At 48.5% G+C, this 14629-nt stretch overlaps 1 protein-coding gene across 1 annotated transcript in view; it reads left to right on the top strand.

The window, feature by feature from the left end:
• Positions 1–5158: 5158 nt before the first annotated feature.
• The window catches only part of LOC142586135 (glutamate receptor-like), a 102151-nt gene continuing 92680 nt past the window's right edge, over positions 5159–14629 (top strand). Inside the window, exon 1 of the mRNA XM_075697387.1 lies at positions 5159–5211. Coding sequence (XP_075553502.1) covers positions 5179–5211 — 33 coding nt within the window. The 5' untranslated portion in view covers positions 5159–5178. The remainder of the gene's footprint in view (positions 5212–14629) is intronic.

The following is a 14629-nucleotide window of genomic DNA, read 5'->3' on the forward strand; positions in this document are numbered from 1 at the left end:
GGCTGCCGGTTAACGGAGCATACTTTGTCATTTACGTGCAGTCAAGTAAGTTGAAAGAGGAAGATCTTCATACATATATGACCCCCCCTCACCGCCACTGGAACCTGGCACCTGGGGCCCACGGCCACCTGGCCCCCTGTGTTACTACGCTACTGGACATTATACACCGAGGCACTGGGAAGTTTTCTGTCTTTGCACACAAACCGCTAATAAGTTGAGCGACGACATCAAAGAGAGATACGGCACAGGGGCAAGCGAACGCGGCAGCTCACTGCATGGGCCATGGTGGCGCCGTCAGTTCATCGGAACTAACCAGTGTGTCTTCCTTCGGCGGGAGTTCATCACCGAAGGCAGGAACAACTTAACACTTGATTGAAAGTTCCCCTATGCCACCGTCGACAAAAGAACCACACTCTTGGAGAAAGACAGTGCCAAAAATAACCTCGTGTGTACAACACTACCAAACCAGGAAATGAGTTGCGAATACGTTTCAGGCTAACGAGGCGTTGACGACGCAAAGTCCGAAAGGACAAGGTATTTCTCTGCCGACATCACGAAATCTTTGTATATTTGTGCTTGCAAAACATAACTTTATTATGGCATAACTTAAGATGGCATCATTGGTATCAGACATACGTTGGCGGGGTGTCCGGTGACTCTGCCCGATCTCGTTGAAAATTGGACACAGCGGGGAAAAAGGATTCAAAGTAGATTGTTTCAAGACCAAATGAGGGCTGTCCAGAGGGCCCATACTCTCGCTGAAGGGCTTGGCCTGCGAGTGCCAACGTGGGAGCGGTCCGCCTCGGCTTCAAAAGACGAGTCGCCGGAGCTTATTCGAATGAAAATTTCCACACACACACACACACACACACACACACACACACACACACACACACACACACACACACACACACACACACACACACACACACACACACACACACACACCCTAGTCTCCATTAAAGCCGTTGCACATAATCCATCTGTTAACACGTGTATTTTTTTCCTAAGCATCGTGGCTGGCGGAGACATCTGAGGTAAAGCATTTTCTGTGACCTTACCTCAATCGGTCACGAGGTATAGTTTGCCGGCGGTGGCGGGGGTGAGAGCCGCCTGCGCATGGAAGGCGAACTGTGTAGTCGGGCGGACGGAGGTGTCGAGCTACGGTCAGAAGCGGGATAACTATTGCGCCGATTAGCTTGTCGCGAGGTGCTCCTGGAATAGACCGACCAGGGACGTTGCTGCGACCACTTCCGGCGCGAGAAAACGTTTACGGCAGATCGTATCGTGATGCTTTCCGGAGCTGACGACAGAACCGAGCTATGTGCCGAGAAGCACCATAACAATAACACACAGGAGGACGGCGGCATGCATTGTACTTGTGAAATGAATTTTGATATATTTGCTCTTTTATTATTTTCTTACCAACGGCGTTTCACACATTCATTTCTTTTCCTTGCACTTTTAATTTTTTTCCGCTTTAACATCCCTTAATATCCGTTTTGGCCTAACACGCAGTGCTTTAGTGGCTGAAACAATTTCCATTGCGCATGATTACCCGATCACGACGCCCCTTACCGTTGAGACAATGCGTATGCATCTCCCACATTATGCTAGGACCTTTTCCCACCACCCGAGGATCCTCACTGTTGAAAGGCCCAGCCCGAAATTTAACGCTACTTCAGTGAACATCGTGGGTCGTTTACTTCAGGGTACGCACCCGCAGCCGGGCCAGTGTTGCTTCTATGGTGTTTGAGCCGTCGACAAGTACAGATAATGAGTACGGGACTAAACAACAAGGCAGATCTACCGGCCGCTGCTCTAACAAAGCTCAGCTTACTTATTTTGCATAAGAAGTACAGGAACCACGTACACATATATATACCGATGGATCGACTACATCGTCCAGTTCTGGTGGTGTGGCGGTTGTACCAGCGCGAGGAATGCCTCTGCGGTGTAAGACATCGCATGTGATGACCTCAATGGTGGCAGAACTGACGGCTCTGCGTCGTGCACAGGAATTGATTGTTTCTGAGCGACCGAGAAAATGGGCTGTGTTCCCTGACCGAAAACCGGTATTGAAGTGCACGTAGTGAGTTCTTCGACGCGGATGTCAGGAACAGCTGACATACGAAATTGTGAAACTTCACCATCACGTCCAACAAAAAGGTCACGAGGTTGTCTTTCAATGGGTACCTGGCCATTGTGGAATCTTCGGCAATGAGTCCGCCGATAACGTTGCTCGCACATCACATCAAGAAGAGCACAGCGTTCCAATCCCGCTTTCAAGGATAGACGCCGCAAGGCAGCTTTGACACTTGGCACGCAGTCTCTCACTGACCGAGCAAAACTCGCCAAACATAAGATTTACACGACTGCATCAATTAAAGCCCTCCCTGCAACTCCCACATCGATTCGGACTTCCTCAATGTGAAGCTATGCTTTACTGTCGCCTTTGGTTAGGAGTTGCATTCACAAAGGCGTAATCTACAGTAATTGGTCTGACAGACAGTGCAGCAGGCTTGGTCTGCGGCACCGAAGAAAATATCGGCCACCCGCTGTGCCACTCTCCACAATGTCCAAGAAACACAAAAACTTGCTAACACTCTCCAAAAACTTGACAATCGGCCGCTGTTCGTGCAGGTGCTGCAGGAGTACCGCCGCCATCGCTCGTCGGCCCATACACCGGTGAAGGCACTTTTGTGCTTCTTGAGGACGTTGGACTTCTGTGAACGTCTGTGACTATTAGTGCAATCTTTGCTTTCCTCTTTCCCGTTCCCCTGTTGTAGTGTGGCCAACCAGAAGTTATTCTGGTTAGCCTCCCTGCCCGTGTGCTTTTCTCTTTTCTTTTTTCCTTCTGCATTAACCTACACATTCTATGCGTTTCTTTAGAAACGAGGGTCCCTTTGCAGTCGCTGACGTGGGTACCCTTCTTTTTCATACTGTGTTACATAATCATCGTTATTGAATGGATAATAAACTGAAACTGAAACGTGAGCGCAATTTCTATGATTCAATGCCTGCAGAAATGGGTGACCAACACGCGCTCCAAGAAAAGGTAGTAGTGACGCGTCTCAACAACACTCAGCGCCTGGAAGGAAGACTTGTCTACTTCTGCAATCCATAAAACATCGGTCATCGCACGTGGTACTCAAAGACATATGCGTAGACGTCGGGCCAAGAGGCGCTCAATGGCATCCTCCGAAGCGTGAGATATACTGTGGTGAAGAACGGGACCTGAACACGCTATCATTCGCGCAGTCATTGCACAGTGCATGTGAAGCAATTAGGATGATATGAAAATATGAATGCAAATTATGATTTTGTTGCCAATATGAGTGAGAGTTACGAATGATTTGGCCTCATGATGGAACCGTTCTAAATGCTAACGTTTATGTTCTTTCTGCGAATATATTTGAAGCCGCATTTTTTGTACTGCAATAAAATAAAATACAATTCTTATGCTTGTTATTTGAACTACTGTTGACCACGTTATCCTCAAAACTAATCACGAGAAACCGCAAAACCAATCACGAGAAATGCGGATGTTTTGGCAAGGACGGAATTACGCCATGTTCTGGTTGGAGCTGCACAGTTTATCTCTAGCAGTCTGTAAGTCTACGCAGTCAACGCACAGCGTTTCGTCATAATTCACGATACCTTGTTTCGCAGTGAATCTGTCAAATTTCGTTCCCCAATGAGGGAATTTCATATTTTAAATAGTATCTTAAAATGTACTGATTTTGTTTATTTGTATGCAATACAATGGCTGCGTGGAATCTGACTCTAAAATAGCATGATGTCGGCGCTTTGCCTCAAATGCGAAGAAATATTATCGAGAGCCGAGCTTTACACAACTACAGGAAGTAAGGGTCGTTATTTTATTGACAAAATAAATACAGTATATATTAGTTTACTAATTATTATAATAAGAGTTGTGTCCCGCGGGCAAGCAAGAATGAACAGTTCTCACCCGCTAACCGTGGACACACGCTGTCAGAATGCTGGCGAGAATAAGAGCGGCAGCCGTGGTGAGCAAACTATTCGCCCTCCCTTTTACTTCAAGGTGTCTTCGAAACTAGGCACGCGAGAACACCGGAACACGAAGTTTTCAGTAATCTCTGCTTTCCTCGCCTTTGCGCCCAACTCAGATTGCCTCCAAGATGTGGAGCGCGGAGCCGGATCATACCCAACAACAGTTAGGCCAGAGTAGGAGACGCGACTCACCGGAACCCGCCCACCCCTCCTCCCCTTCTTAGCACGCGCTTGATTCCGTTACTGCATGCCGACCAGCTCCTCTTGCGGGCGCAACACTGGGCGAGAGGGAAGACGGCTTGCATCAAACCACGAACCTTCTTGCGCGTTTCCTCATGGCTGCATCATAAGGCGTGCGGGGCGTAATATTATCTGATGGCACTTGAACATTATGCAGCCTTATAATGACACCAGCGCTTATAACGGAAATCTGCTTGGAGTGCCTCTATAATTGTTATCGCAATAGAAAAACTTGGTGGCTTCAACGTAGTGGTTACGGAAGGGGCATGTAAGAAGAAGCAGTATGCCCAGGTTTTACCCATCAGCTCTCTGGTCCTCGTACCTGAGTGCGGTTTATCCTGGCAACGTCATAGCTGCATAAGGAAGCAGGAATAGCCGTATCATATGCTACTGAGCGTTCTCTTGTTTGCTGACTTCTTAAGTAGGCCGCATCGCCGCCACCATTACGCCCAAGTATCAGCTTGGAAGGACCGCAAAGTGGCCCCGGTAAATAAGTACGCGACGCATAATCAATATCACGATTTCGGAGGCGCAAGGCCACGTCCAATAATTATTGTCACAATTCCCAAGACTACACCATTTCACGTGTCGGATATGAGAACACACACGTTTCGGCCATTGTAAATATCCGCGTGCTCCGACAGCCCCCCACAACACCATCAATTTCATGTCTGCATTTTATCTGATATGGAAGCTCAGTTGTGCAAAGATTGCATAAGATAGGCGTCTACCGCCCTGAGTGTAAACACGCTTATTTTTCTCATGACGTTATCGAAGGAAATCCTTATGTTCGTGCTTGATAACAACGTGCCCACTCATTATCACAGCGCAGTACTTAAGCTTCAGATATATCTGCATGCAGACACTCTCCCCGCGAGCACACCGTGGACACCAGCGATTGCAATGGCTTGCCACTTGCGCGTCGGTCTCTTGCCAGTAAGTCCACATGTGCACGCAGAATTTCCACCGGTAGCGTGCACCAGCATCATTGTTCACTTTTCCCGCGAGAACTTAAGAAATCTCGCCAAGAATATTGATCCTCATGAAGTATGCAAGCAACACGGTGGAAATTTGGGAATATACTCTATCAGGGAGTTTACATCCTTCCACAGACGCCGCAGAAAATATAACAGGCTGCCGAGGAGACTGAAGGCAGATAACAACACGGCGCATGGGATGACTGAGGCTGAATATGCCGTTTCTTTTGTCATTAACGAAACGATGCAGTTATTCAACAAAACCTCCACTTCTGGCAGTCAGAACGCTGACCTATGCCGAGCGGTGGCGACACCGCTGTGACCCCCGCTGTCCCATTAGACACGTTTGCGTATACGTCAGATCTTTCTTTGCCAGTTTTGTGCCATGGTTCATGGTCACTGAGCTATGGGTAAACTCCACCCCATTGCGTACTCAATGTGGCTTCATAAAATTTATTCTGCTTAATAAAAAAAATCAGGGACTTTGCATGTCACAACAGTGGTGCCGCCATTAACAGGCACGCCGTAGTGTGGAACGTCAGAATAATTTTGACCAACTCGGTTTATTGACGTTAATCCAAGGGACGGTACACAGGCGATCATAAAGTGCAGTTTTCTTTGGCTCTTCGAATTTTCGAGTGCTGCTGCTGCTGTCGCTGCCTTGCACACAACGTAGGGAGTTCAGAGCTTGCCTATGCGTGACAGGAACGTGGCAGAGAGAAAAAGCGATGAGAAACGGTGCTTGGGAACTCTCCATGGTGTCGTCACAGTCTCCTCTGACCTCTCTTGGTGTTGCCACAATACCCTCTTGACTTCTGTAATTATCCGTTGCCCCTCGCAAGAGCGTTACAGAAACTGCAGTGCTCAGTTTTGTACTAACGTGCAACAGCCCAGAGGGAAGGCAGACATAATGGTAGGGAGAAGGTGCGGAGACGAGGCAGACAGTGGATAGAACGAAGTCAGTCAGGAAACGACAGCCTTTTTATTCATCACTTGCGGCTGGCATGCATGGTGGAGGGAGAGAAAAACCGATGTAAGAACTGAAGGAAACACTACTACTAGTCATGGCAGCAGTTTCGGTCGAATTGGATAAAGATGTATAGAGTACGTTTCTAGTATTACTGAAAAATAAACACCATGCAAATTTGCCATGCGGACAACTGACGTTGTGTGGGTAGGCGCAAAGCGCATTAACGAACCACGGCGTTCCGACAAGGCTCTAACCAAAACGAACGAATACATCTTTACCCTCCGCGGTAGTTTTGTTGATGTCGCCATTGGTAGAGGTCGCGGTTTCGATCCCAACCGCGTCCGTCGCATTTAGACTCGATAGAAATACAAAGAATGCTCGCGTTATCAGATTCAGGCGCGCATTAAACAACCCAAGGCGATCAAAATTGATGTAAGGTCCACCACTGGGGGGGGGGGGGAGGGGGCGTGGGTTATACTCAGATTGTGGCCTTGGCAAGTGAAGCCCCACATGTTATTTAAAGTGTAACACTTCAGGCATGAAAAGTTGCCCCGTCTGAGGCAATTACAGTGCTAACCTCCTTGCAATCAATCAACAATGACACAGAATAACGTCTCAAGCAAACACGTATTGGTGTGTGGCCTCTGTACCAGATACATTGACGAATGACTTTAGTATTCCACTAAACGATGATAAATGTAAACGTTCGCCGTAAAATGCCCCACCAATTATCGTCACTCAAAGCAAACAGCAATGCAAAATATGCCTATATCGATTCCGAGAGTGTATGGCATCCGCATAATTATTTTCACTTCTGGCCCATTCAACATATAAATCACACAAAGAACGGTATTAAATCAGGAAGCATAACTTTTGAAAGGCGTATTCTGTCAATTTAGCCCGTCTCAATCACTTAAATTGTTACATTAGGACTACACACCAAAAAGCAGCAAAATGGTTTCAATGGATCGCCACTTATCGAAGAATTGACGGCGGAAATTATGGTACAAGTGACGAGACAGAGACAGAATTGTACGATATATTGCATGATCACGATGGCTGGGTAAGAGCACCAAGACGCCTGTGGCGGACATGATCCTGCCTATCTCGAAGCATCTCCTACTTAGGCTTTTAGCGGCACCGCTTTACTGCAGCCAGGGTCACGTACTTCTGAAAGGTCTACTTCTCCAAAAACTCTTGTGTTTGCTCCTTGTTTGCGCAGCCTGTGCTTTCTGATTCATTTCATCTACGAGGTGGTGGTCAGCACACATTGGTCGTGTGGTCAATGAACACTTCGTACAGTTAAGTAGAGCCTCTTAGATTTTGGGGCGCAGCTCTTAGGTGGCCGTTTCCTTGTTCCGGTCAGTGTCATCTCTCGGCCTAACCTAGGGAACGAGCACAGCGAAGGAAAAAAAGAGCAAACGATGAGTCTAGCGGGGAAGGAAAGACGGTAATAGCGAAGAGAGCACGAGGAGGAAAGCGGAGAAGGAGGGCGCAGCGGCACCATGAGGCGAAAGCGGAGGAGGAGGGCATGGCTAAATCTAGAGAAAAGTCTAGCGCTGCGCCAAATCGGCTGTTCGGCGATGGCCGCTACACTCTAAGAACAGTTTACACCCTTTGGCTTGCCCCTTCTGCCACACAACGATAATCGTCATCTGCCTTGATGCGTTTTCTTTCTTTAACGCTGCGAGCCCGGAACTTTCCAGTAACGAACGGCACGCTCGTTATCAGAAGGGGCACTCTAAAGGGTGTAAACTGTTCTATGCTGATAACGCTCGTGCTGTTCGTTACTGGAAAGTTCCGGGCTCGCAGCGTTAAAGAAAGGAAACGCATCAAGTCAGATGATGATTATTGTAGTGTGGTAGAAGGGGCACGCCAAAGGGTGTAAACTATTCTTAGAATGTATGAAATGGCGCAAGAGTAGTGCGCCGTCGTCTGTTAACCGATGTCATGCGGTGAGTGTGTCCACCGACAACATATATGGAAACAAAGCGCTTCATGAACGTTGCTATGTCTGCGGCGGCTGCTGCTGTGAAACACGAACGCGTTACTCATGCGCTGCCAATCTCGACCTCCTGATTAGCGAGAATAAAATTTTGCACTAGGGAGTATCCTAATCGTCAGTTAGATGTACCTACTAGGACACAGCGCATGAATGTGAAGATCTGTAATGATGACTGTACCTTTATTCATTCGGACTTAACTAACTTCATCTTAATTGAGATAAAAGACCGTGGCTTCCAGTTCTAGTTTTTCTCGTTGGTGCTACTTCCTTTGCTTATAGTAGGTTCGAGTGCCTTACTTAAAGTTATATTAATTCACTGTGCCTGAAGGATTATTGCATGAATTATCAAAAAATAATTTTCTAACATTTGCAGCTTTTATTATAAATTAAATGAACGAGCACATGTGTTCAAATTTTCAGGTTTCTCATGACTGTGTTTTTACGTGGTAGAGACGGTGAATAATACAGCGGTAAAACTGTGAATGACGAAACTTACTTTTTATTAGGCAAACCTGTGCCCATGAAAGCGAGTTACACTCAATGTACAGGAATAGCGGAGAACACAGTCGGCGAACGTCGAAATCTGATGAATTGGCCAAGCGGTTCGCCTTTATTGCATCAGCCAGAGTAATCGCTGGTACCCATGGTGTTCCGGAAATTTCTGCGCCATTCGTGTCGCACCTACATGCAATCGGGTGTCACAAGGTTCAATGACAACAGACAACTAATTGAACCATCGATAACGTTCAAGGAACTTCCGATACATGCAGGCGCGTTCTGCGCTGAGCAATAACATTTCATTGACAATCAAATGCGGTCACCGGATAAACAAGTACACTTGTCAATACCCCCTCATAAAGAGTATCGTCCTGGTTCTGAAAACATACAAGGAGAGCGAAAATCATAAGTACACTTAGTGAAGAAAAATAACAGAACAACAAAGAAACGAACTCCCAAGCAGCACAGTCCAAGGAAAGTCCACGTTGAGGTATGGAAATTCCCAAAGCTCGTTAGCGCTGGTAAAACACCCTAAGTCGTACAACATGGACTATTTCAGGCCGTGAGTGGCGCCGCTGTGATTGTGAAAGGCCGTCTGGTACGACCTCATAGTCGAGTGCGCCAATGCGTGACATGATCTTGTAGGATGCAAAACGATTTGGGTCCAAATCCAAACATGGTCACCAGTCTCGTGTTCCACGTATCACAGTCGAAGATTGCACTGTCGGCGGCCGCTCCTCTTGTGGTTCATTACGCGAAGGCGGGCGAGCTGTCGGGTTTCTTAGGCGCGCTGTAGATTGGCGGCGACGTCGACATCCTCTTGGTCGGTGACGTGCGGCAGCATGGCGTCAAGAGTCGTCCTACGATTGCTGTCGTAAACTAGATTAAATGTTGTGATCCGCGTTCTTTCTTTCCTCATCATGTTCTAAGTGATGGTTACGTACGACAGGATAGCATCACGAGTCTTGTGTTCGACGTCGACATACATTGGAAACATTTCAATGAGGGTCTAGTTCAGTCGCTCCTTAAGACCATTCGTCTGCGGGTGGTAGGCAGTTGTCCTCCTGTGACTTCTCTGATTACTGTAAGATGGCTTGGGTGAGCTCTTCATTGAAGGCCGTTCGTCCATCGCTGTTGTAGACTTCTGAGGCACCATGTAGCAGCAGGATTTTCTCGACGAAGAATTCAGCAACTTCGGCCGCACTGCCTTGAGATAGTGCTTTGTTTTGGTGTAGCGAGTAAGGTAGTTGGTAGCCCCGACAATCCACTTGTTTCGAGATGTGGACATCGGAAAGGACCGCAACAAATCCTTCCCGATCTGCTGAAATGATTGGTACGGACGCTCGATCGGGTGCAATATTTCCACCCCCCTTGTCTGTGGTGACTTGCGTGACTGGCAGTCTTGAAAAGTAATGCGCGACGTGGGCTGTGAGGCGCGGCCAATAGTACTTCTCTTGCATTCTTGCGAGCGTATCGGAAAACCTGAAGTACACGGATGTTTATTATTGTTCCAGGCAGGCAGCGCTTCTGACAGGAGTGCTGCGGGTACGTAGAGAAAGTACGCTTCGCGGTTTGGCGAAAAGTTCTTCACCCGGACGTCGTTTCGTAAAAAAAACTAAGCTAATCCGTGCCTAAATTCCCTAGAGACAACGACGGCCTTGCCTCCCAAGTGCTCAGCAAGACTTCGCAGTTCCGAGGCCGCTCGCTCCTCCTCGGCAAACTCGTCTGCACCTATTGTAACTAAAAAGATGGCCTCATCTTGGTCATCTTAGGGCTGCGGGCCTACGGGAGCGTGAGGCAGGCAATAGACATCAGTGTTTTCGTCCGGACTTGTAGATTACAGTGATGGCGTCTTCTTGCAGGCTGAGGCTCCACTGCGCCAGGCGTCCTGAAGGGTCCTTTAAATTTGCTAGCCAACACAGTGTGTGATCGTCGCTGACGACTTGTAAAGGCATGTCATATAGGTGAAGCCGGAATTTCGCTGTGGTCCAAATGGCATTCCTTTCCGGTGGTAGAATAACTGCATTCCGGTTTTGACAGCGACTGGCTAGCGTAAGTTATCAATCGTTCATGTCCGCCTTTCCTCATGACTAGGACAGTACCGAGGCGTAGGCTACTGGCGTAAGTGTGGATTTCTGTACCGGCGTCCTCATTGAAGTGCGCGAGTAGCGATGGCGACTGCATGCATCGTTTGAGCTCTTGAAATGCGTCGGCTTTCGGCGTTTTCCACTTGTACTCAACATCACATTTAGTTAGATGTGTCAGCGGCTCAGCGGTGCGTGAAAAAGCGTTGAGAAAGCACCTGCATTAGCCAGACATGCCAAGGAATCAACGCTCTGCCTTCTTGTCGATGGGCTGCTGGGACTTTGGCATCGCAGCTGTATTCTTTAGGTCCGGGTGTACTTGCGATTTGCTGATGACAAGGTCCGGGAACCAAAGCTCGTCCTAAGCGAAGGGGCACTTTACCGGCTTCAGAGTGATCCCTGATGACTTCAGTTTGTCTATTACTGTCGCAAGCTTCCTAAGGTGATTGTTGAAATATCCGCCGATGACAACTACGTCGTCCAATAAACAAGACAGGTCTGTCACTGCCAACACCGTGTCCAAGACGCACCGGAACGTTGGAGGCATCGAGAAAACTACAATGTCTGGACTTAAACTCATGGAGGCCGTCTGGCGTGAGGATGACAGACCTTCGCGATCTCTCTCGTAGACTTCTATTTGCCAGTAGCAAGTCATGAGATCCCCCGACGAGGAGTATTTAGCGTTGCAGAGCCGAGCCAATTCATCGTCCATCATTGCGAGGGAGTATACGCCCTTCTTCGGGATTTTCAGTCGACGATAGTTGGCTGAGAAACGCTGGGTTACACGAGATGCCCACGGACTTTTTGACGGCTAGATGATGTCATCGCGCAGCATTTCGTCGACCTATTTTCTTATAGCTCCCGGTTGTCACGTCGAAGTTCGGTGAGGGCTCTGGCGGAGTGGCTGAGAGCGCTCTGCAGTTATTGTGCGATGCTTTGCGACTGCTGTTCAGGCAATCTTAGATGACGTCAAAAAGCAGTTTTTGCATCGTCAGAGAAGAGTCTGAGCAGTTGCTGCTTACTCACGGGAAGACTTGAATATATGTCCAACTCTGTTTCGGGAACTATAGTGGTCGCAACAGATGCGGCAGAGACCGAGATGACAAATGCATTTCTTGTTTCTACAATTGCCTCGATGTATAGCGATCCTGGTGGCCGTGTTGGCTTGCTTGAACGCCTGGGTGAAATTTGTAAGCATCACTTTCGTTTTCCCGCCATGAAGTCGACGTGTATCGCGAAGAAAATTTCACAATCGAGGAGGAGGCGTTGATCACCCTCACTGACGCCTTCTAAGTATGCGGGTGCTTCGGTGCCGACGGAGATAACAATGATAGAGCGACGCGGGATTCTCACTTGAACGTCAAGCGCATTCAGGACGTCGTGACTACCAAAGCTTCCTGGCCGTATCGCGCTATCTTCTGAACGCGTTATCGACTTCCACTTCACGCCGTGTTGGGTCAGGAAGTCCATGATGAGATTGACGCCTGGTGAACAATGTTAGAGGATAACGGATGCGGTAGGATCAGTCCGGCAACGAACGGAAATTGTTGCCTTGCACCTTCGAGTCGGCGTTATTTGTTGTTATCCAGTGGTCTGAGAGTGCGAGCCTTCCCATGCTGTCTTAATGTTTTTCAACTGGGCGGAAATGGGTCCATTCATGATGCAGTGATCGGCTCCTTTGTCCACTAACACGCGGACTGCGTGGCCGTCGAGAAGCAAGCCCAGTTCTGTGGTTCCTTCTCTTGCGTTGCAGTTGGGTCTTGGCGTTGGATTACTGCTGCGTTGTGTTGATGTGAAGCTAGAACGTTGCATCGTCAGGTCTTCTTTCATCGGCATAATCTTGACTTCCAGGCTTCATCGAGATGGCGTTGTCTGGTCGTTATGTCGTCTAAAAACACTTTTTGGTGTCTCCAGTTGCGACCGAGTAATTTTTGTCAGTGTGACGGACAGCAATAGCTTTCTAAATTGCTTGCTGCTTTTTTTCTAGATATGGGCTTGTAGACGGGCTCCGGGCTGGGCTAGCTTACGGTCGGCGTAGCGGAGACTGGTTGCGGCCTGGGGACTCTGTAAGGGATGGTTGTTCAGGTCTCCACTGAGTCGCAATGAGGTAGTCGGCAATATCACTTGGGCGTTCACATTGCTGCAGGCGCGGTGCGTTCAAGGCGAACCCTTGCAGTCCCATCTCGTGGTAGAGACATAGGCTGTAGATGTGGCCGACTTCTCCGAAGTAATAGCAAAGCGGAGTGTAGTTGGAAGTGTGCCAAACGCCAGTCTTCTTTGGAATGCTGCACGGGGCGATGGGTGTGCATGCTGGCGATGGGGTTGGTGGACGATAGAACTGTGGCGTTACTGGGCCCTGCCGTCGGCACGGAGGGGGAATATGACGGCAGGCAACAGCGGCGTACGTCATTGCTTGCGGTTGAGGCTACGGTGACTGAGGGACTACAAGTGATGGTTGGAGCTCCTCAAGATTCGACGTCAGCAATCAAAGCCATTGAGGCTGTGATGAAGGGAACGACCTTTGAAGATGTTCCTGCGTCATCGCTCTGATAGCCTCACGCACGTTATTGGTGGCCAGTGTTTGCACTCCGGCGTAGTTAAATTGTCTGTTCCGCATTTACAGTGTTTCCTAGATGCTGGTTGCCTTGCGAAGGAGCTCTTCGACGGCCTTCGGTGGTGTTTGTATCATCCCGCAAAAAGTTATTCCTTCACACCAAGCATGAGTAGGCCGACTTTCTTCTTGGACGCCGCCAGGTCGGCATGATGCAGTAGACGACTCATTTCTTCTGTAAAGATGGCAACGTTCTCGTTAGGTATCTGCACTCAGGCTTCCAACAGAACTTCGGCCCTTTCTTTCCTGACGGTGCTCGTGAGCGTCCTCCAGACGTTACTGGGGAATAGGTTCCACGTTCTAAGGGTGGACTCCTGGTTCTCGAATCATGTTCTCGCGGCGTCTTCCAAGGAGAAATACACGTAGCGCAGCTTATCCCCCGAAATCCAGTTGTTGAAGACCGAGGTTCTTTCGAAAATTTTGAACCAGGATTCCGGATTCTCCGACGAAGCTCTCCACGGAAGGTAGGTGACTCCCTCTATTGTTGAAGCACGATGGGGGACGCTGGTGCTGCCATTGCGATCGTTGACTTGCTAGCAACCTTCCTGGTCCGCTCAGGCAAGCGTTCGTTCTCTGGGTGCAGCCATTGCGTCGTCGCCAATGACTTCGCTGCTCCTTGGCGACGTTTGTATTGTCGTCGTGGTTCGGGCTTGGATCACGGCTTTGTATGGGCATTCGGTACGCGAACGCACTGGCATCACCACAAGACGTCACATGGTAGTGACGGTGAATAATACAGGGGTAAAACGGTGAAGAACAAAATTAACTTTTTGTTAGCCGAATTTGTTAACACAAAATTATGTTAAACTTAAATCAGAACAATATGCAATGTGGTCGGCGATTGTCGAAATTGGATCAGCGAGTCAACGGGGTCGGCTTTGATACATCAGCCGTCGAAGATTCGAGAGTAGTCGCTGGTAACCGCGTTTCTTCAAGGAAGCTGGTACTCCCTCGTAGTCAAACTACACCCTTCCCGTCGCGTATAGACGCAATAAGATTACAAAAGGTTTGGTGAGAACAGACAGTGGATAGAACCTTAGATAGTATTCCAGAAACTTTAGATACATACAGCTGCGTCTTGCGCTGAGCGAAAAGAATTGTTAAACTATGATACGCGGTCACCCGATAAAGAAGTGCACGTGTCAATATTATTAAAGATACAACTCTGCGAGAAATATGGCACACCATGAACATCGTCAAGCGGTCTTC

Source organism: Dermacentor variabilis, chromosome 6, assembly GCF_050947875.1.
Source record: "Dermacentor variabilis isolate Ectoservices chromosome 6, ASM5094787v1, whole genome shotgun sequence".
In the NCBI taxonomy this organism is placed as follows: domain Eukaryota; kingdom Metazoa; phylum Arthropoda; class Arachnida; order Ixodida; family Ixodidae; genus Dermacentor; species Dermacentor variabilis.